The 22,827-nt window shown below is 42.7% G+C and overlaps 1 protein-coding gene across 4 annotated transcripts in view; it reads right to left on the bottom strand.

The window, feature by feature from the left end:
* Positions 1–22,827, bottom strand: part of LOC118375369 (tensin-1-like) — a 280,910-nt gene that overhangs the window by 27,255 nt on the left and 230,828 nt on the right. For all 4 annotated transcript variants that reach the window (XM_052493038.1, XM_052493035.1, XM_052493037.1 and 1 more), the window contains 2 exons: positions 6,964–8,592; positions 4,019–4,090 (listed from right to left, as the gene is read on the bottom strand). In XM_052493038.1, coding sequence (XP_052348998.1) covers positions 4,019–4,090; positions 6,964–8,592 — 1,701 coding nt within the window. The remainder of the gene's footprint in view (positions 1–4,018; positions 4,091–6,963; positions 8,593–22,827) is intronic.

The raw sequence follows: 22,827 nt of genomic DNA, 5'->3' as shown, positions 1-22,827 counted from the left end.
CTGTCTGTCTAACGCACAACACTGTATACACATCAACAGAAAGCTAGCATAACTACAGCCTTTTGTGCATATCCAATTCAAATCTGTTATTTTTGCTGCAGTATGAACAGCCAAAAAGCACATATATTACTAGCCACATTTCAAATCACCTTTGTGAAAAAAAACAGACACAGATCTGATTAATGGCCATCCGACTTGTGTCAAATCTGATGAATTTGCCCTCGAGTGGTTTTTAGACTGTTATTTGGCATATATTGTCGCTTGCTAGCTACTCTGTTGACAGTTTGTCAAGAGCATGTAGTAACTTACTAGCTCGTTAGTTTTTTATCCAACTTTCCAAATTAGTAATTTTTGGTTAGCCACAGCAGTCAACTAGCTAGCTAGGTCACTGTTTAGCTTTTTAGCACATTCACTAATTTGTTTGTCATCTTAACCTTTTGAGTCTTTAAAAGTGTTCTTACACTATGATTTTGAACATTCAAAGCAACTGGGAAACGTCCATGACAGGTATTGTTGTCACCTTATAACTTGTTACATAATTCTGAGTGATAGGAAGCATGAGCATCACCACCAATCAGCCTACATCACTGCACACACACCCGTCGTTACTATAACAAGTAGCGTTGCCATGTCATCAAATGACTGTTGTCTGAACACACGCAAATCCTATTTGGTCACTTGTAACTTGTAGTTTGGACAGTCAGTATTCCAAAACGGATTTGAAAAACAAAACCGATTTGAGCATTAAGGCGTGCAGTGTGAACAAGGCTAAATTGTATTTTGTCGGAACCCAATTTTCTGCATACCTAAACAGTACCATGACAAGATCTAAGAGTAGGCTCTAAGAGTAGGATCTAAGAGTAGGATCTAAGAGTAGGATCTAAGAGTAGGCCTAAAATGGCAAAACCTGCACACATGCCATTCATATGCCCATTTATTTACTCTTGATTTTCCTCCAATGGTGCGGCTTAAGTAGTGTCACAATTTTATTTTATTTTTTATTTCACCTTTATTTAACCAGGTAGGCTAGTTGAGAACACCTTTATTTAACCAGGTAGGCTAGTTGAGAACACCTTTATTTAACCAGGTAGGCTAGTTGAGAACACCTTTATTTAACCAGGTAGGCTAGTTGAGAACACCTTTATTTAACCAGGTAGGCTAGTTGAGAACACCTTTATTTAACCAGGTAGGCTAGTTGAGAACAAGTTCTCATTTGCAACTGCGACCTGGCCAAGATAAAGCATAGCAGTGTGAACAGACAACACAGAGTTACACATGGAGTAAACAATTAACAAGTCAATAATACAGTATAAAAAAAGGGGAGTCTATATACATTGTGTGCAAAAGGCATGAGGAGGTAGGCTAATAATTACAATTTTGCAGATTAACACTGGAGTGATAAATGATCAGATGGTCATGTACAGGGAGAGATATTGGTGTGCAAAAGAGCAGAAAAGTAAATAAATATAAACAGTATGGGGAAGAGGTAGGTCAAATTGTCCAGGCTGAGTTCAGATTTTGATTTGTGGATCGAGGAGGGGCATTGTTATATACATCTCAAGCACTGGTGCATGAATAGTGTGTAGCTGGTAACCCCCCCTCCCAAACGGGCCTGGAATCACGGAAAACAGATGGACCCAGTATGCACAGCGGAGCCTGTCAAACACTGTGCCGTTGCCCTGGCGATGGCTAATAGCTTCCAGCTGTTACAGCGGAGATTCCCAGGATATATTTGGGGAATTGTCTTCTCCCCCTCCCCCTCGTTTCTCAGCCACATAAACACAGATATTGTATTTAATAAAATGGATCCAAGACATAGGAAATGGGATAAAGTATTTTATGAAGACAGGGCTAGCACTCATCTCCCTACACCTAGCTGTGAATATGCTCCTGTGAGGGACTATGTTATGGTGAGGAAGGGTTATCTGGGGTCAAATTAAGGGGAATTCCCTTCAAAGTAATGTATTGAATAGATTGCAAGCATATCTATGTACTGTATGTATCCAAATACCCAAACAAAGTGTTTTTCTTCCTGTAGACCAGGTCTGACAGCCTCAATTTGTCAGGGTAGGCTCTCTACAAGGTGTCGAAAGCATTCCACAGGGATGCTGGCCCATGTCAACTCCAATGCATCCCACAGTTGTGTCAAGTTGGCTGGATGTCCTTTGGGTGGTGGATCATTCTTGATACACACAGGAAACTGTTGAGCGTGAGAAACACCCTGTCGTTCTCAACTAACATCAAGGCGGTGGCCCGTTCCTGTAGGTTCATGCTCTACAACATCCGCAGAGTACGACCCTGCCTCACACAGGAAGCGGCGCAGGTCCTAATCCAGGCACTTGTCATCTCCCGTCTGGATTACTGCAACTCGCTGTTGGCTGGGCTCCCTGCCTGTGCCATTAAACCCCTACAACTCATCCAGAACGCCGCAGCCCGTCTGGTGTTCAACCTTCCCAAGTTCTCTCACGTCACCCCGCTCCTCCGCTCTCTCCACTGGCTTCCAGTTGAAGCTCGCATCCGCTACAAGACCATGGTGCTTGCCTACGGAGCTGTGAAGGGAACGGCACCTCAGTACCTCCAGGCTCTGATCAGGCCCTACACCCAAACAAGGGCACTGCGTTCATCCACCTCTGGCCTGCTCGCCTCCCTACCACTGAGGAAGTACAGTTCCCGCTCAGCCCAGTCAAAACTGTTCGCTGCTCTGGCCCCCCAATGGTGGAACAAACTCCCTCACGACGCCAGGACAGCGGAGTCAATCACCACCTTCCGGAGACACCTGAAACCCCACCTCTTTAAGGAATACCTAGGATAGGATAAAGTAATCCTTCTCACCCCCCCCCCCTTAAAAGATTTAGATGCACTATTGTAAAGTGGCTGTTCCACTGGATGTCATAAGGTGAATGCACCAATTTGTAAGTCGCTCTGGATAAGAGCGTCTGCTAAATGACTTAAATGTTATGTAAATGTAAACCCAGCAGCTTTGCAGTTCTTGGTACAAAGGCACTTAAATATTTTGTTTTACCCATTCACCCTCTGAATGACACACATACACAATCCATGTCTCAATTATCTCAAGGCTTAGAAATCCTTATTTAACCTGTCTCCTCCACCTTCATCTACACTGATTGAAGTGGATGTAACAAGTGACCTCAATAAAGGATCATAGCTTTTCCCTGGATTCACCTGGTCAGTCTAGAAAGAGTAGGTGTTCTTAATGTTTTGTATACTCAGTGTAAATAGAATGGATGTGGTCATTCATTACAGTCCTTGGACTCCCAGGGCTACTCTGACTTTGTGGAGTACAGTACAGTACTCTGAAGACCACTCCAGGTTCCTGAGAGAAAAGAACTGTGCATCCTATTCTACCTCTTCTAATGAACAGATAAGACATTCACAATGTTTTCAAAAGGGAGTCTAAAGCAGCCATCCCCATAGATGTAGTGCCCTTTGCTTGTGATGGAAATGTTAAAAACAGAAGATGGAAAGAGCAGCCTTGAAAGAGGCCAGTGTTCCATGGCCTTGAGTATTGTTCCCTGGAGGTATGTTGTGACATGCGCTCTGCTACGAGTCTGCATAGAGACACCTTTGTGCTTCCTCATTTCGTCCTTCTAAAACTTAAATACTACCCAAATGCTTTTTTTTGTGTTGGGTCGATGCCTTAACCTTGAGAAATAAACATCAAACTGCTTCCTCCATCAAACAAAGATGAAGGACGGTGTATTGGAAAACTGGACATTAGATTACATTGACATAGCAAGAGATAGAGAGACAGAGAGAAACAGAGAAAGAGAGACAGAGAGAGACAAGACAGAGAGAGACAGTGAGTGAGAGAGAAAGAAAGATAATGATGAAAAAAAGAGAGTGAGGCAGAGACAGAAAGAAAGGGATATAACAGGAAGCAACAAATGCAAACAGCAAACTAGCAGGCAGTGCCATGGAAAAGCAGTCAGCAAGGTTCATTTGGAAGAGGAGTCAGTGGCAGGGTAAAACAGGGGAGGAGAGGAAGAAGGGAACGAACCAGAGAGGGAGAGGGAGTGACGGTGCTCAGACTGAGGAGCCCTGAGTCGGCGTTGCATTCGGGCCGAGTACTCTGGTTAGAGCAGGGGTATAATTGGAGTCGGCAGAAGAATGAGGAGGAGGAAGATTGTGAAGATGAGGGAGAATGAGGAGGATGAAGATGATGAAGAAGAGAGAATGAGGGAGAGGTAGAGAGATGAAGAGATGGTTCACAGAAAGGAAAAATATGAGAAAAGTTATTTGCTAGTATATAAAAACGTACAGAATTACAATCATAATCGCTCACAATATGACAGAAATGTCTAACATCTATGAGAGAAATTACTGGCATAATCATTGACTATTATGACATGACCAGTGACTATCATGACATGACCAGTGACTATCATGACATGACCAGTGAATATCATGACATGACCAGTGAATATCATGACATGACCAGTGACTATCATGACATGACCAGTGAATATCATGACATGACCAGTGAATATCATGACATGACCAGTGACTATCATGACATGACCAGTGAATATCATGACATGACCAGTGACTATCAGTGAATATGTCAGTAATATTAGAGAGCAATATTCTCTCCTATAGTTTGTTATTTTACAGTAATGTGTGTTGTGAATGCCCTATAAATCAATTTTGATTAGATTTGTGTATAAAACCACCATAGTACTATCTCTGTTTGGCCATATGGGCCAGACTGTGGGGTGGCAGGTAGCCTAGTGGTTACATCGTTGGACTAGTAACCGAAAGGTTGCTGGATCAAATCCCTGAGCTGACAAGGTAAAAATCTGTCGTTCTGCCCCTAAACAAGGAAGTTAACCCACTGTTCCCCAGTAGGTCATCGCTGTAAATAAGAATGTGTTCTTAATTGACTTGCCTGGTTAAATAAATAAGATAGTTATATCACTGTCCGGCCATAGTGGTGTAAAAAAAAACACCTGTCTGGCCATAATGGTGTTTATTGTGTATAAAAGCACAGTAGCATTATCACTGTCTGGTCATAATGGTGCTCATTGTGTATAAAAGCATTATCACTGTCCGGTCATAATGGTGCTTATTGTGTATAAAAGCATTATCACTGTCCGGCCATAATGGTGCTTATTGTGTAGAAAAGCATTATCACTGTCCGGTCATAATGGTGCTTATTGTGTATAAAAGCATTATCACTGTCCGGTCATAATGGTGCTTATTGTGTATAAAAGCATTATCACTGTCCGGCCATAATGCTATTTCACCGAAACTCATCATTTCAGAATCTAGAAGATGCATTAATGCTTTCTATTCTATTCAACTCCATTATTGTAACAGTCCCTGTCTAACAGTTGAATCAGAGCTGTCCCTTCACAGCTTAGCAATACGTTTCCATATCACTAGTCTCTGTTGGCTTTATGGCAGGTTTCCACACTGTAGAACTGTGTTTGGTTAAGCCAGCGAACTTGCTCTGTTGGCGAGAGCTCATCCTGTGAGCATGTGCGATGACTGATGAGCTCACTGCTGACGCAGACTGTCATGAGATGCGATTAGCTGAAATATGCACTTTGGAAAGCTTGTCAAGCGGCACAACTGCCATGTATGTAAGGTACATGGGTTGTTCTCCTGGAAAAGGGTTGGCCACCCAGGCAGAATACATTCAAATGGTTTCAGTATGTCATTGACAGTTTACCCTTGTGTTTTTTGGCATAGTTCTGCATCACTATTAAAAACTATTTCAGTGAGGCTTATTAAGAGCCGTAGCATTGTGAGGTCACAATGGCTTCATTGTGACCTCACGGGTCTTATATCAATACCAACGCCGGTGCATCAAGCTGTCAAGCTGACCTCCCATTGGATATTCTGAGGGTTACTCTGGTGTTTTTACAGATAGATGTTTTCTGTTCATCGCTTTGTGAGGTAAAAAAATAAAATAAAATAAAAAACTGTAAAGGAAAGAATGTGTCATAAGTGCTCAGTTTCAGGAGAAAACTATTACCATGTTCTCTGTTAGCGTCTCATACATATTCATGAACGTTTTTTGTTTCTCTCTTTTAATACCCTAATGTGTCCTCGACTTGAATATCACTTCCTGTTTCCTTTGTTTATGAAATCACACCTACTGTGTCCTCGACTTGAATATCACTTCCTGTTTCCTTTGTTTATGAAATCACACCTACTGTGTCCTCGACTTGAATATCACTTCCTGTTTCCTTTGTTTATGAAATCACACCCAATGTGTCCTCAACTTGAATATCACACCCTGTTTCCTTTGTTTATGAAATCACACCTAATGTGTCCTCGACTTGAATAGCACCTCCCTGTTTCCTTTGTTTATGAAATCACACCTAATGTGTCCTCTACTTGGATATCACTTCCTGTTTCCTTTGTTTATGAAATCACACCTACGGTGTCCTCGACTTGGATATCACTTCCTGTTTCCTTTGTTTATGAAATCACACCTAATGTGTCCTCGACTTGGATATCACTTCCTGTTTCCCTTGTTTATGAAATCACACCTACTGTGTCCTCGACTTGAATATCACCTCCCTGTTTCCCTTGTTTATGAAATCACACCTACTGTGTCCTCGACTTGAATATCACCTCCCTGTTTCCCTTGTTTATGAAATCACACCTACGGTGTCCTCGACTTGGATATCACTTCCTGTTTCCTTTGTTTATGAAATCACACCTAATGTGTCCTCGACTTGGATATCACTTCCTGTTTCCTTTGTTTATGAAATCACACCTACTGTGTCCTCGACTTGGATATCACTTCCTGTTTCCTTTGTTTATGAAATCACACCTAATGTGTCCTCGACTTGGATATCACTTCCTGTTTCCTTTGTTTATGAAATCACACCTACTGTGTCCTCGACTTGGATATCACTTCCTGTTTCCTTTGTTTATGAAATCACACCTACTGTATATGCCAATGACAACACATGAGTTCTGCAGTCTTACCTGACACACGCTGGGCTACTAGGCCCTTCACGTTGAACGCTTCATCAGGCTCTGCATCTCTGGGATTGGGTGATGAGAACGTGGCACTGGGGCTCTGTTGGGGCTCCCGGAGCTCCGAGGACAGGGACGGGTACACGATGCTGGGGGGGTACATGTTGATGGGTTTCAGCTGCAGCTGGCCCACGCTACTGGGGACCTGGGTGGTTGAGCTGGTTCTGGCTGCCCCTAGGCTGGAAGGATCAGTGGGGAAGCCAGGGATAGGGGCTACAGAGGGACCAGGGTGGTAGATGGCTGTTGGTCTCTGGATGGCAGAGGGCTCTGGAGACGTGGACGGCTGGAAAGGGGAGGACCTCAGCATGACCTGAGCTAGACTGGGTGCAGGGCTTCCTGAGATAGCTGAGTCAGCCTGGTAGGAGGGCCTGGCCAGGGACTGGGAAAAGGATGGTTGTGTGGTCACCACCTCCTTGTTATCTCCCGGGGCACTCTGGGACTTCGGCACTTGCCCCAACAGGCGGCCGGGGTCCAGGTCCAGCATCAGCAGGTTGAGGGCCTCAATGGACTGCTCAATCTCCTGCTGTGAGGCAGTCTGCTGCTGGGGGAAGTGGGGCATGCTGTGGTGGCTCTGTAGAGGCATGGAGGATGGAGGAGAGCCAAAATACACCCCGTCCATCACCGGCTCTTCTGGGACGCCATATTGCTGCCACACATTGAGCCCACGTTGGACGGCGTTACGACTGCTGGTGTTGCGTGCTGGCGCTCGAGGGAGGGGATTCTGGTCTGCAGCGAATGACTGTGAGCAATACAGGTTTCCATTCTGGCTGATAATGTGATCGCTTGCCGGGGGAACTGACTCACCTGTCCCATCCTGAGCTGAGCAGAGGCTTCGCACTAAGGTGACGGGAACCTGGTCAGCCACATCATGTGAGCCTATTGCGACATTGATGACAATGTTTTCCGGGGGCCTGTCTGGGATGCTCCTCTCTAGATAGGGGACCTTGTCATGCCCGTTGATAACCATCTCAGCCTGGTAGTAGAGGTCTGCTGGCGTGGCTCTCCCTTCCAGGGATGACAGAGTGCCCAAGCTATCCATGCTGTTACCTTCCTGGCTGGTGGGCAGTTCCACCTCGTCATCCAGAATATCTGTTTCTCTGTCCATGCTGCTGTTGTGGCCATTCACATGAACTTGGGCGGGCACCAGGTGTAGTATTCCCCCTCCCCCTAGTCCTATCCCCATCCCTCCGCCCGACGGAGAGGACAGGTAGCCCTGGCAATGCATGGGGCCCTCCAGGCCACTGAGCAGCTGCTCCAGCTCCTGCTTCTCCTGGGGACTGATGAGTTGGACGGCCAGAACCGTGCCCGAGACTGGGGCCTCTTCCTGGGCCGCTGGCGGCTGGCTCACTGGTGGGGCTGCTGCTGCTGGGGCTGGCTCATCAGTGCGGTCGGTCTTGATGGAGGCGGTGGAGTTGCCTGAGTCGCTGCTCAACGACAGGGCGTGGTCAACCGTGGGTAGGACGTGTTCGGTGGCGGTGGGCAGGAGGTCATTGGCAGTGACCGCATCCTCGATGGACTCCTTCTTGCGGACTTTAGCATAGGGGCTGCCGTCCAGAGGGCCCTGGGTGTGTATGACGTCTGGGGAGAGAAAGACATGGAGAAGGAGAGGGTGGTTACAGAGATGGAGAAGACTGCACAGTAGTTTTTATTCAAAAACATATTTAACCTTTATTTAACTTGGCAAGTCAATTGAGAACAAATTCTTATTTACAATGATGGCCTGGCCTCCTGCGGGGACGGGGGCTGGGAATAAAAATACAAATATAGGACAAAACAGACATCACGGCAAGAGAGACAAGACAACACTACATAAAGAGAAACCTAAGACAATAACATAGCATGCCAGCAAAACATGACAACACAGCACATGATAACAACATGGTAGCAGAACCAACATGGTACAGATATTATTGGGTACAGACAACAGCACAAAGTGCAAGATGGTAGAGACAAGCAGCCACAACTGTCAGAAAGAGTGTCCATGATTGAATCTTTGAATGTAGAGATAAAACTATCCGGTTTGAGTGTTTTCTGCAGCTCGTTCCAGTCGCTAGCTGCAGTGAACTGAAAAGAGAATCAACCCAGGGATGTGGATACCTGTGACTGGCAGAACAGGTGTTGTTTATGGATGATGGAGGGTTGCAGTATATCATGTATAATGGTAAAAATGTAATGTACTCTATATTATTCAAACGTTTTTGGACATATAGTGAATATTTTTGGTATCGTGAATATCATTTTTTTTCAGCAAAACAGACCTGTAATACTGATAAAGCAACTAAATCCAGTAGAATTGACTAAAACAGAAAGTTTCAAGAGGGAGGAGAAGAGAAGGGAAAAGGAGAGAGTGAAGTAGGTGGTGAAGTTGTAATTTCTCAGTGTGAAAGCGATGCCAAAACAGCTGCTGTTAAACTGGGTACTGGCCCACTTCTGCCTATTTTACCAGCCTCTCTCTGACAGTAAATAAGAATGGGTCTGTGGTATGCAGTGTGGAAAAAGGGATGAAATGCCAAAAGCCTGGCTGGCACTTTATCAAGCCAATACCACTAACTTCCACCACCTGAAAAGCATTGGCCTTTAAGAAATGAGTGAGCGAGTATGTTTTATGTGTTTGTATACAGAGTATGCTGTGTATGATCTATGTATCACACGGTTCTGATGGAGTAAAACTAGACTGACTGTACGCTGACGATTGAGGTACAGTTTGTGGACACCCCTTCAAATTAGTGGATACCTGACAGGTGTATAAAATTGAGCACACAGCCATGCAATCTCTATAGACAAACATTGGCAGTAGAATGGCCCGCACTGAAGAGCACAGTGACATTCAACGTGGTATCATCATAGGATGCCTACTTTCCAACAAGTCCGTTTGTAAAATTTCTGCCCTGCTTGAGATGCCCCGGTCAACTGTAAGTGCTGTTATTGTGAAGTGGAAATGTCTAGGAGCAGCAAGAGCTGAGCCACGAAGTGGTAGGCCACACAAGCTCAAAGAACGGAACCGCAGAGTGCTGAAAAGCATAAACATAGTCTGTCCTCGGTTGCAGCACTCACTACCTAGTTCTAAACTGCCTCTGGAAGCAACATCAGCACAAAAACTGTTTGTAGGGAGCTTCATGAAATGGGGTTCGTTCCATGGCCGAGGAGCCGCACACAAGCCTAAGATCAGCATGCACAATGCCAAGCTTCGGCTGGAGCGATGTAAAGCTCGCCGCCATTGGACACTGGAGCAGTGGAAACACTTTCTCTGGAGCGATGAGTCAACATTCACCTTCTGGCAGTCCGATGGACAAATCTGGGTTTGGCGAATGCCATGAGAACACTACATGCCCCAATGCATAGTGCCAACTGTAAAGTTTGGTGGAGGAGGAATAATGGACTGGGGCTGTTTTTCATGGTTCGGGCTAGGCCTAACCAATCTGGGCTAACCAGATTTCTGTTCCAGTGAACGGAAATCTTAAAGCTACAGCATACAGTGACATTCTAGACAATTTTGTGCTTCCAACTTTGTTGCAAAAGTTTGGGGGAAGGACTTTCCAATTTCAGCATGAGAATGCAGCATGCACAAAGCAAGGTCTATACAGAAATGGTTGGTCGAGATCGGTGTGGAAGAACTTGACTGACCTGCACAGAGCCCTGACCTCAACCCCATCGAACACCTTTGGGATGAATTGGAGCATCGACTGCGAGCCAGGCCTAATCGCCCCCAACATCAGTGCCAGACCTCACTAATGCTCTTGTGGCTGAATGGAAGCAAGTCCCCACAGCAATGTTCCAACATCTAGTGGAATACCTTCCCAGAAGAGTGGAGGCTGTTGTAGCAGCAAAGGGAAGGACCAACTCCATATTAATGCCCATTATTTTGGAATGAGATGTTTGACGACCAGGTGTCCACATACTTTTGTTTATTTTCTAAAATGAGCTCAGAGCAAAGTCATTTGTTATTGGTACATCATCCTGGCACAGAACTACACTTAAGCATTCACCCAGACACGCATGAGCCATGGTAGACAAACTGCCTCGCTAAGGAAGCCCTGAAGGCATTTCCTGTCCTCTTGGAATGGAAGAACAACATTTACTACACATAGACCAAAAACACACAGAAAAAGACAGACAATTATAAATCACAACTACACCAATTATTACAATTATAAATTACAAAAGCACAAGAATGCACACGTACATACACAAGTACGCAGGCACACACACACACACACACACACACACACACACACACACACACACACACACACACACACACACACACACACACACACACACACACACACACACACACACACACACACACACACACACACACACACACACACTATTCCCATATCATCCTTGTGGTCGGGTCATGTCAAGGGGAATGATGACCCCCTAAAAGCACCAGTGCCAAGCTGCTCTTCCTGTAACGACCACTTAGCAGCTGGCATTTAAACTGCCGCTCACGCTCACATTGGAAACCGCAATAACCACAGTGCTATACACATATATATATATTTAGCCACTCCTAGAGGAGGACAACGGATGTTGAATGAAGAATGCTTCTTATTACAATATAACCTTAAAAAGCAGCACATTTCAGCATTACAGTCTCCACCAGAGGGCATGAAGTGAGCATTGACAAAAATATACTGTCTATTAACATATACTGTATATCTAAAATATGTGTGTGTGTGTGTGTGTGTGTGTGCGTGTGTGTGCGCGCGCGCGTGTGTGTGTGTGTGTGTGTGTGTGTGTACGTGCGCGCGCGCGTGTGTGTGCGTGTGTGCATGTGCGTGTGTTGTTGTGTCTGTTGTTGTTTAGCTTATCTGTGAGGTTATGTAACCTTATTTTTGTTTCCTTTAACATATCTAGCATCTAACCTTAAATACCAGTGGTATGAGGAAACATCTGACCCTGAATCAGTGGTTAAGGGCAACTCCTGTGACATGATCGTTGACCCTGTGACCTTTGGAGCCATTTCCTGCCAGCTGCCAAAGGTCACCTCATGAGGTCCATGATGCCCTTGTTTGACATTTGAATCTATCTGTGGGTTGACCCAGCCCTCTCTGCAGGGATACCCATTCATCTCTCTGTGTTGACCAAGCCCTCTCTGCAGGGTCACCAAGCCCTCTCTGCAGGGTCACCAAGCCCTCTCTGCAGGGTTACCCAGCCCTCTCTGCAGGGTTACCAAACCCTCTCTGCAGCGTTACCAAGCCCTCTCTGCAGGGTCACCAAGCCCTCTCTGCAGGGTCACCAAGCCCTCTCTACAGGGTCACCAAGCCCTCTCTACAGGGTCACCAATCCCTCTCTGCAGCGTTACCTGATCAGACCAAAAGTGAGGATACAACAGTTTAACTGACAGAAGATTGAATCCAAACATTGCACTGTTGATATTATAAGCGTTTTACAATTACTGTACTTTACACAGCATCTGTCAATAACGAAATCTAAAAATAGTCTGGATACATTCAGTATCACAATAAGAATACTCCTTGACATTTCAGAGTAATTACAAGATAAGAACACATTATTACAAGGCTTTGACTGAGAGGTCTAACTGGTGTCTCCGAGTGGCAGCACGCCTCTCCAAACTGTACACAGTTCCTAACAAATGTCAATGCACTTTTATAACTCAAGGATAAAGCTTTCGACTGTAAAGTGCTTTTTTGAGCTCTCCTAGCTTTGCCATTGAGGACCTAAAGCAAGCACACTTGTAGTTGTTTTGTTTGTAACACAGCCCTGCGTCCCCACCCTCACACAATTACCGTTGTTGTTTACCCAATCCAAAAACATTCAATTATAAGTCCAAATCTGGGTCAGGTGGGTATATCATTTGAAAGTATATTCTATTGCCAACATGACTTGCTAAGTTATAAAATACGATATTACAGAGTTAGGTTTTCAGAGGGCACTTCAGACAAACATATTGTGACTTTGGTGTGCATAGAATGAAGTGCATTCAAGTGCGTGTTGCAAGAAAAAATCTTCTTCACAATACGACAAACGTGAGCTCATTCTGTTCTGGACAACGTGGAGAAAAACTCATGTCATTCTTGTAACTGTGGATCAAACATAGCGATTATAAATGTTGATACCGTTTTCAAATATGGAAATGTGAGGTGAACATTGACTCATGGGTGTGTGGTTTGCTTGTATGAGATCAAAGCAATATTTATTTGAATCCTTAACGTCTCATCTTTCACAACACATCGACTCCTTTTGATTTACAGCATTTACCTCAGACAACAAAACATTTGCAAAAGTTGCCCAATTTGTGCGTGCAGTGCCCAAATTCAGATTAGCTGTCAGTCAAAATCCATTCAGAGCTGTGAAGTGCAGAGCCAGAGCTTTGACGTCATGTAAAGCATGTTACTGTATAGCCACTGCGTTCCAATTTAGGTGCTTGTCAATGACAAACTCTGCCTTTTTCAATCTGTATACGAGATAACAGGGTCTGTGAGTGGAAAGGGCTACGTAACGGCCCACAGACCAGGACTTCCTGTAACCTTTTACTGCAGAGGGCTAAATCAGGTTCACACAGTGTTTGAAGGTAGTCTTAAACAAATCTACTTTGAAACAAAAGTATACACCTCACACACATGGTTATGGGGATAAAAAAAGAAGACACGCACCATGTCAGATATAGGGTTGAAATGTATTACATGTTGAGTTTGGATATCAATATTACACTCTATATACATCACAGAAGACTGAAATATAACAAAACTGTTTAGCACAAAAACACCGGATTTTCGGCAGTATTTAAATGTATATTTTATTTATTAATTATGAAAATATAAAAATATGAATAACATTCCCATCATGAGGCCACTAGGTCATTTGACTGCAGGAAAGGTCTACGTAACGACCTACAGTCCAGGATTTCCTTTAAATATCAACATTGCTTGGAAAAAGTGAGCCTTTCCATCACTGTCTACTCTGGCCTCCGTCGCCCCGGACAACCCCACCCAGCTTCCTTTAATGGGAGTCTGGAAGGTTCCAGAGAAATAAGCAAAGACACTACAGAGATTACACATCTTCTACCCTATAAAGACACTTCAGAGACTAAACATCTTCTATCCAACAAAGACACTTCAGAGACTACACATCTTCTACCCTACAAAGACACTTCAGAGACTACACATCTTCTACCCTACAAAGACACTTCAGAGACTAAACATCTTCTACCCTACAAAGACACTTCAGAGACTACACATCTTCTACCCTACAAAGACACTTCAGAGACTACACATCTTCTACCCTACAAAGATACTTCAGAGACTACACATCTTCTACCCTACAAAGACACTTCAGAGACTACACATCTTCTACCCTACAAAGACACTTCAGAAACTAAACATCTTCTATCATACAAAGACACTTCAGAGACTACACATATTCTACCCTACAAAGACACTTCAGAGACTACACATCTTCTACCCTACAAAGACACTTCAGAGACTACACATCTTCTACCCCACAAAGACACTTCAGAGACTACACATCTTCTACCCTACAAAGACACTTCAGAGATTACACATCTTCTACCCTACAAAGACACTTCAGAGACTACACATCTTCTACCCTACAAAGACACTTCAGAGACTACACATCTTCTACCCTACAAAGACACTTCAGAGACTACACATCTTCTACCCTACAAAGACACTTCAGAGACTACACATATTCTACCCTATAAAGACACTTCAGAGACTGCACATCTTCTACCCTACAAAGACACTTCAGAGACTACACATCTTCTACCCTACAAAGACACTTCAGAGACTACACATATTCTACCCTACAAAGACACTTCAGAGACTGCACATCTTCTACCCTACAAAGACACTTCAGAGACTACACATCGTCTACCCTACAAAGACACTTCAGAGACTACACATATTCTACCCTACAAAGACACTTCAGAGACTGCACATCTTCTACCCTACAAAGACACTTCAGAGACTACACATCTTCTACCCTACAAAGACACTTCAGAGACTACACATCTTCTACCCTACAAAGACACTTCAGAGACTACACATATTCTACCCTACAAAGACACTTCAGAGACTACACATCTTCTACCCTACAAAGACACTTCAGAGACTACACATCTTCTACCCTACAAAGACACTTCAGAGACTACACATATTCTACCCTACAAAGACACTTCAGAGACTACACATCTTCTACCCTACAAAGATACTTCAGAGATCCAAATGTGACACAACCGGCAACAGATCCAACTGTGACACAACCAGCAACAGATCCATATGTGACACAACCGGCAACAGATCCAAATGTGACACAACCAGCAACAGATCCAAATGTGACACAACCGGCAACAGATCCAAATGTGACACAACCGGCAACAGATCCAAATGTGACACAACCGGCAACAGATCCAAATGTGACACAACCGGCAACAGATCCAAATGTGACACAACCGGCAACAGATCCAAATGTGACACAACCAGCAACAGATCCAAATGTGACACAACCGGCAACAGATCCAAATGTGACACAACCAGCAACAGATCCATATGTGACACAACCAGCAACAGATCCAAATGTGACACAACCGGCAACAGATCCATATGTGACACAACCGGCAACAGATCCAAATGTGACACAACCGGCAACAGATCCAAATGTGACACAACCGGCAACAGATCCATATGTGACACAACCGGCATCAGATCCATATGTGACACAACCGGCAACAGATCCATATGTGACACAACCAGCAACAGATCCATATGTGACACAACCAGCAACAGATCCAAATGTGACACAACCGGCAACAGATCCATATGTGACACAACCAGCAACAGATCCATATGTGACACAACCAGCAACAGATCCATATGTGACACAACCGGCAACAGATCCATATGTGACACAACCAGCAACAGATCCATATGTGACACAACCGGCATCAGATCCAAATGTGACACAACCAGCAACAGATCCATATGTGATACAACCGGCAACAGATCCATATGTGACACAACCAGCAACAGATCCATATGTGACACAACCGGCAACAGATCCAAATGTGACACAACCAGCAACAGATCCAAATGTGACACAACCGGCAACAGATCCATATGTGACACAACCAGGCAACAGATCCATATGTGACACAACCGGCAACAGATCCATATGTGACACAACCAGCAACAGATCCATATGTGACACAACCAGCAACAGATCCATATGTGACACAACCGGCAACAGATCCATATGTGACACAACCGGCAACAGATCCATATGTGACACAACCGGCAACAGATCCATATGTGACACAACCGGCAACAGATCCATATGTGACACAACCGGCAACAGATCCATATGTGACACAACCGGCAACAGATCCATATGTGACACAACCAGCAACAGATCCATATGTGACACAACCAGCAACAGATCCAAATGTGACACAACCGGCAACAGATCCATGTGACATGCAACAGATCCACAACCAGCAACAGATCCAAATGTGACACAACCAGCAACAGATCCAAATGTGACACAACACAGATCCATATGTGACACAAGCAACAGATCCATATGTGACACAACCGGCAACAGATCCATATGTGACACAACCGGCAACAGATCCATATGTGACACAACCGGCAACAGATCCATATGTGACACAACCGGCAACAGATCCAAATGTGACACAACCGGCAACAGATCCATATGTGACACAACCAGCAACAGATCCAAATGTGACACAACCAGCAACAGATCCATATGTGACACAACCAGCAACAGATCCAAATGTGACACAACCGGCAACAGATCCATATGTGACACAACCAGCAACAGATCCATATGTGACACAACCGGCAACAGATCCAAATGTAATCCATAACAGGCATCAGATAGTAAATCAACGGTTGCTATTAATAACGAAGACACACATGGCAAAGCACTTGAGAACAAAATTACTTTTACATTTTTTTTATCTTAATTTCAGTGGGTTTGGAGCTTACACCCCAGCAGGTATTCAAAAAGCACAAAACAGATAGCGTGAAAGGAGCTCCCCTACCTGTGTGAAAACAGCAGTTGGTATAGTCCAGAGGAATCTGAGAAAAGCCCAGGTGCTACCCCAAAGCGGAACCCCCGGAGTGCAGCATTGCGGAGCTGAATAGGGGGGAGTTCTCTTGGCTCAGAAGGCTAATTGTATTGTGAGAGCTGCTGCTGCTGTTGTTGTGGACTAGTGGTGAATAGCTGCCTGTCTGAGCTACTCTGAGTGAGCTCCTGCTCTTAAGTCCTGTGAACTCTCACAACAGTCTCTGTGTGTCGGTGTATGTGTGGGGAGACGGGCAGCCGCACACACTACGGTATGCGTTTGACTGAGTGACATCACCCTTCTCTCTCCCTCTGTTTCCTTCTCTCTTGCACACAAATGCATGTTCGCACAGACACAAGGAACAACCAAATCATACTCAACACACACACTACACAGCCTCCACCTCTCAACCACCCATGAAAATTAGCCACTTTTACTGTTGTAACTAGGTTCAATGTCTGACATTTTACTAGCTATCAGAGTTAACGCTAGAGAATAGAAACAAGCCGTTACTGTGAAAGGAAAAACCACACCCTGAATTGGGGAAAGACTGAGAAGGAAATATAATGAGAGAGAGAGAGAGAGAGAGAGAGAGAGAGAGAGAGAGAGAGAGAGAGAGAGAGAGAGAGAGAGAGAGAGAGAGAGAGAGAGAGAGAGAGAGAGAGAGAGAGAGAGAGAGAGAGAGAGAGAGAGAGAAGAGAGAGAGAGAGAGATAGATAGAGAGAGAGATGCCCTGACTCTCTGTGGTCACTAAAGATCCCATGGCACTTATCATAAGAGTAGAGGTGTTAACCCTGGTGTCCTGACTAAATTCCCAATATGGCCCTCATACCATCATGGTCACCTAATCATCTCCAGCTTACAATTGGCTCATTCATCACCCCTCTTCTCTCACCTGTACCTATTTGCCAGGTTGTTTGATGTAAATGAGAATGTGTTTTCAGTCAACTTACTCCAAAATCTAAAGGTTATATATTAACTAAAAAATGTTTAAGTTAAGGGTTGTTTGAGATAGGGTTAAAACAATATATCTAAAAAAACTTTATCACTCGATTCCAACTAGCAATCTTTGGAATCAGAGGCATATTCCACTTGAAGTTAACAGCGCTCACTGTTTCACCTAGTGGACGGTTTCCACATCCTTTCCCGACGTCTTTAGACATGGATGGACGTTGAATACTGACTTGTATCCAGGGTGACCTGGCTGGAAAGTGAGAGGTGCTCAATAGTATCTGATCTGGAATAGGGTACCAATGAGATTGCACGCACACACACACCTACCCCCCCCACACACACACACACCGACTTTGTATCTGCACAATGTAGTCCTGTTCATGTACACAATATACAGTGTACTGACATTTCCTTACTAAGATTTTAACTACAGATGTCTTATGTTTGAGCTCCACTGAAGACTCCATCTTACCTAGCGATCTCCTACATTTACATCGCTTAGGAAACACTGGCTTTACTGTGAAACAACTGAACAGATGTGACAAGACAAACATTGACACAACTTGATATACTACATTGATACACCCTGATACACCTTGATAAACCCTGATACACCTTGATAAACCCTGATACACCCTGATACACCTTGATACACCCTGATAAACCTTGATACACCCTGATAAACCTTGATAATCATTGATAGACCCTGATACACATTGATACACATTGATGCACCCTGATACACATTGATACACCCTGATAATCCATGATGCACCCTGATACACCCTTACACATCTTGATAAACTCCGATTTACCCTGATTGATCATGATACACATTGATAGACCCTTATACAACTTAATAATTATTGATACACCTTGATAAACCATGATACACCTTGATAAACCTTGATAAACTTTGATACACCCTGGTATACCTTGATAATCTTTGATACACCCTGATACACCTTGATAATCTTTGATACACCCTGATACACCTTGACAATACTTGATACACCCTGATACACCTTGACACACTCTGATACACCTTGACAATCCTTGATACACCCTGAAACACCCTGATACACCTTGACAATCCTTGATACACCCTGATACACCTTGACAATACTTGATACACCCTGATACACCTTGACAATCCTTGATACACTCTGATACACCTTGACAATCCTTGATACACCCTGAAACACCCTGATACACCTTGACAATCCTTGATACACTCTGATACACCTTGACAATCCTTGATACACCCTGAAACACCCTGCTACACATTGAGGAAACCCTGATATACCATGAAACACCCTGATACACCTTGATAAACCCTGATATACCCCGATACACCCAGAAACACCCTGATACACATTGATAAACCCTGATATACCCTGAAACACCCTGATACACCTTGATAAACCCTGATATACCCTGGTACACACTGATACACCTTGATAAACTCTGATTTTAAAAAAAGATATATATTTCACCTTTATTTAACCAGGTAGGCTAGTTGAGAACAAGTGCTCATTTGCAACTGCGACCTGGCCAAGATAAAGCATAGCAGTGTGAACAGACAACACAGAGTTACACATGGAGTAAACAATTAACAAGTCAATAACACAGTAGAAAAAAGGGGGAGTCTATATACAATGTGTGCAAAAGGCATGAGGAGGTAGGCGAATAATTACAATATTGCAGATTAACACTGGAGTGATAAATGATCAGATGATCATGTACAGTATATTGGTGTGCAAAAGAGCAGAAAAGTAAATAAGGGATGATCAGTGAGATACACCTGCTGGAGCGAGTGCTACTGATGGGTGTTGCCATCGTGACCAGTGAACTGAGATAAGGCGGAGCTTTACCTAGCATGGCCTTGTAGATGACCTGGAGCCAGTGGGTCTGGCGACGAATATATAGCGAGGGCCAGCCGACTAGAGCATACAAGTCGCAGTGGTGGGTAGTATAAGGTGCTTTAGTGACAAAACGGATGGCACTGTGATAAACTGCATCCAGTTTGCTGAGTAGAGTGTTGGAAGCGATTTTGTAGATGACATCGCCGAAGTCGAGGATCGGTAGGATAGTCAGTTTTACTAGGGTAAGCTTGGCAGCGTGAGTGAAGGAGGCTTTGTTGCGGAATAGAAAGCCGATACACATTGATAAACTCTGATACACATTGATAATCATTGATAGACCCTGATACACATTGATAAACCCTGATACACATTGATAAACACTGATACACATTGATAAACCCTGATACACATTGATAAACCCTGATACACATTGATAAACCCTGATACACCTTGAAACACCCTGATACACATGTATACACTCTGATTAACCCTGATCATCGTTAAGACATCACCATCATCATCATCATCAATATATCAACATGATCATTATCATAATTAAGACATCGTCAAGACATCAACATTATCCTCATCATCATTAAGCTATCATCATCGTCATCAATACATTATCATCAGCAGCATCAAGACATCAACATAATCATCACAATCAAGACATCAACATTATCATCATCATAATTAAGACATCAACATGATCATCATCAGCAACATTATCATCATAAATACATCATCATCATCATCATCATCATCATCATCATCATCATCATCATCATCATCATCATCATCATCATCATCATCATCATCATCAAGACATCAACAGTATCATCATATCATCATCATCATCATCATCATCATCATCATCATCATCATCAGCATCATCATCAAGACATCAACATTATCATCAAGACATCAACATTATCATCATTTCATCATCATCATGACATCAACATTATCATCATCATCATTAAGACATCACCATCATCATCATCATCATCATCATCATCATCAATATATCAACATGATCATTATCATAATTAAGACATCGTCAAGACATCAACATTATCCTCATCATCATTAAGCTATCATCATCGTCATCAATACATTATCATCAGCAGCATCAAGACATCAACATAATCATCACAATCAAGACATCAACATTATCATCAGCATAATTAAGACATCAACATGATCATCATCAGCAACATTATCATCATAAATACATCATCATCATCATCAACAACATTAACATCATCATCATCATCAAGGCATCAACAGTATCATCATCATCATCATCATCATCATCAAGACATCAACATTATCATCAAGACATCAACATTATCATCATTTCATCATCATCATGACATCAACATTATCATCATCATCATTAAGACATCACCATCATCATCATCATCATCATCAATATATCAACATGATCATTATCATAATTAAGACATCGTCAAGACATCAACATTATCCTCATCATCATTAAGCTATCATCATCGTCATCAACAGTATCATCATATCATCATCATCATCATCATCATCATCATCATCATCATCAGCATCATCATCAGCATCATCATCAAGACATCAACATTATCATCAAGACATCAACATTATCATCATTTCATCATCATCATGACATCAACATTATCATCATCATCATTAAGACATCACCATCATCATCATCATCATCATCATCAATATATCAACATGATCATTATCATAATTAAGACATCGTCAAGACATCAACATTATCCTCATCATCATTAAGCTATCATCATCGTCATCAATACATTATCATCAGCAGCATCAATACATCAACATAATCATCACAATCAAGACACTCAACATTATCATCAGCATAATTAAGACCTCAACATGATCATCATCAGCAACATTATCATCATAAATACATCATCATCATCATCAACAACATTAACATCATCATCATCATCAAGGCATCAACAGTATCATCATATCATCATCATCATCATCATCATCATCATCATCATCATCATCATCATCATCATCATCATCAAGACATCAACATTATCATCAAGACATCAACATTATCATCATTTCATCATCATGACATCAACATTATCATCATCATCATTAAGACATCACCATCATCATCATCATCATCATCAATATATCAACATGATCATTATCATAATTAAGACATCGTCAAGACATCAACATTATCCTCATCATCATTAAGCTATCATCATCGTCATCAATACATTATCATCAGCAGCATCAAGACATCAACATAATCATCACAATCAAGACATCAACATTATCATCATCATAATTAAGACATCAACATGATCATCATCAGCAACATTATCATCATAAATACATCAACATCATCATCAACAACATTATCATCATCATCAAGACATCAACATTATCATCAACATCAAGACATCAACATTATCATCATCATGACATCAACATTATCATCATCATCATTAAGACATCACCATCATCATCATCATCATCATCATCATCATCATCATCATCATCATCATCATCAATATATCAACATGATCATTATCATAATTAAGACATCGTCAAGACATCAACATTATCCTCATCATCATTAAGCTATCATCATCGTCATCAATACATTATCATCAGCAGCATCAAGACATCAACATAATCATCACAATCAAGACATCAACATTATCATCATCATAATTAAGACATCAACATGATCATCATCAGCAACATTATCATCATAAATACATCGTCAACAACATTATCATCATCATCATCATCAAGACATCAACAGTATCATCATCATCATCAAGACATCAACATTATCATCATTTCATCATCATCAAGACATCAACATTATCATAATTTCATCATCATCATGACATCAACATTATC

The sequence above is a fragment of the Oncorhynchus keta genome, chromosome 34, assembly GCF_023373465.1.
Source record: "Oncorhynchus keta strain PuntledgeMale-10-30-2019 chromosome 34, Oket_V2, whole genome shotgun sequence".
Taxonomy (NCBI): domain Eukaryota; kingdom Metazoa; phylum Chordata; class Actinopteri; order Salmoniformes; family Salmonidae; genus Oncorhynchus; species Oncorhynchus keta.
This window is presented reverse-complemented; position numbering and strand designations above follow the sequence as displayed.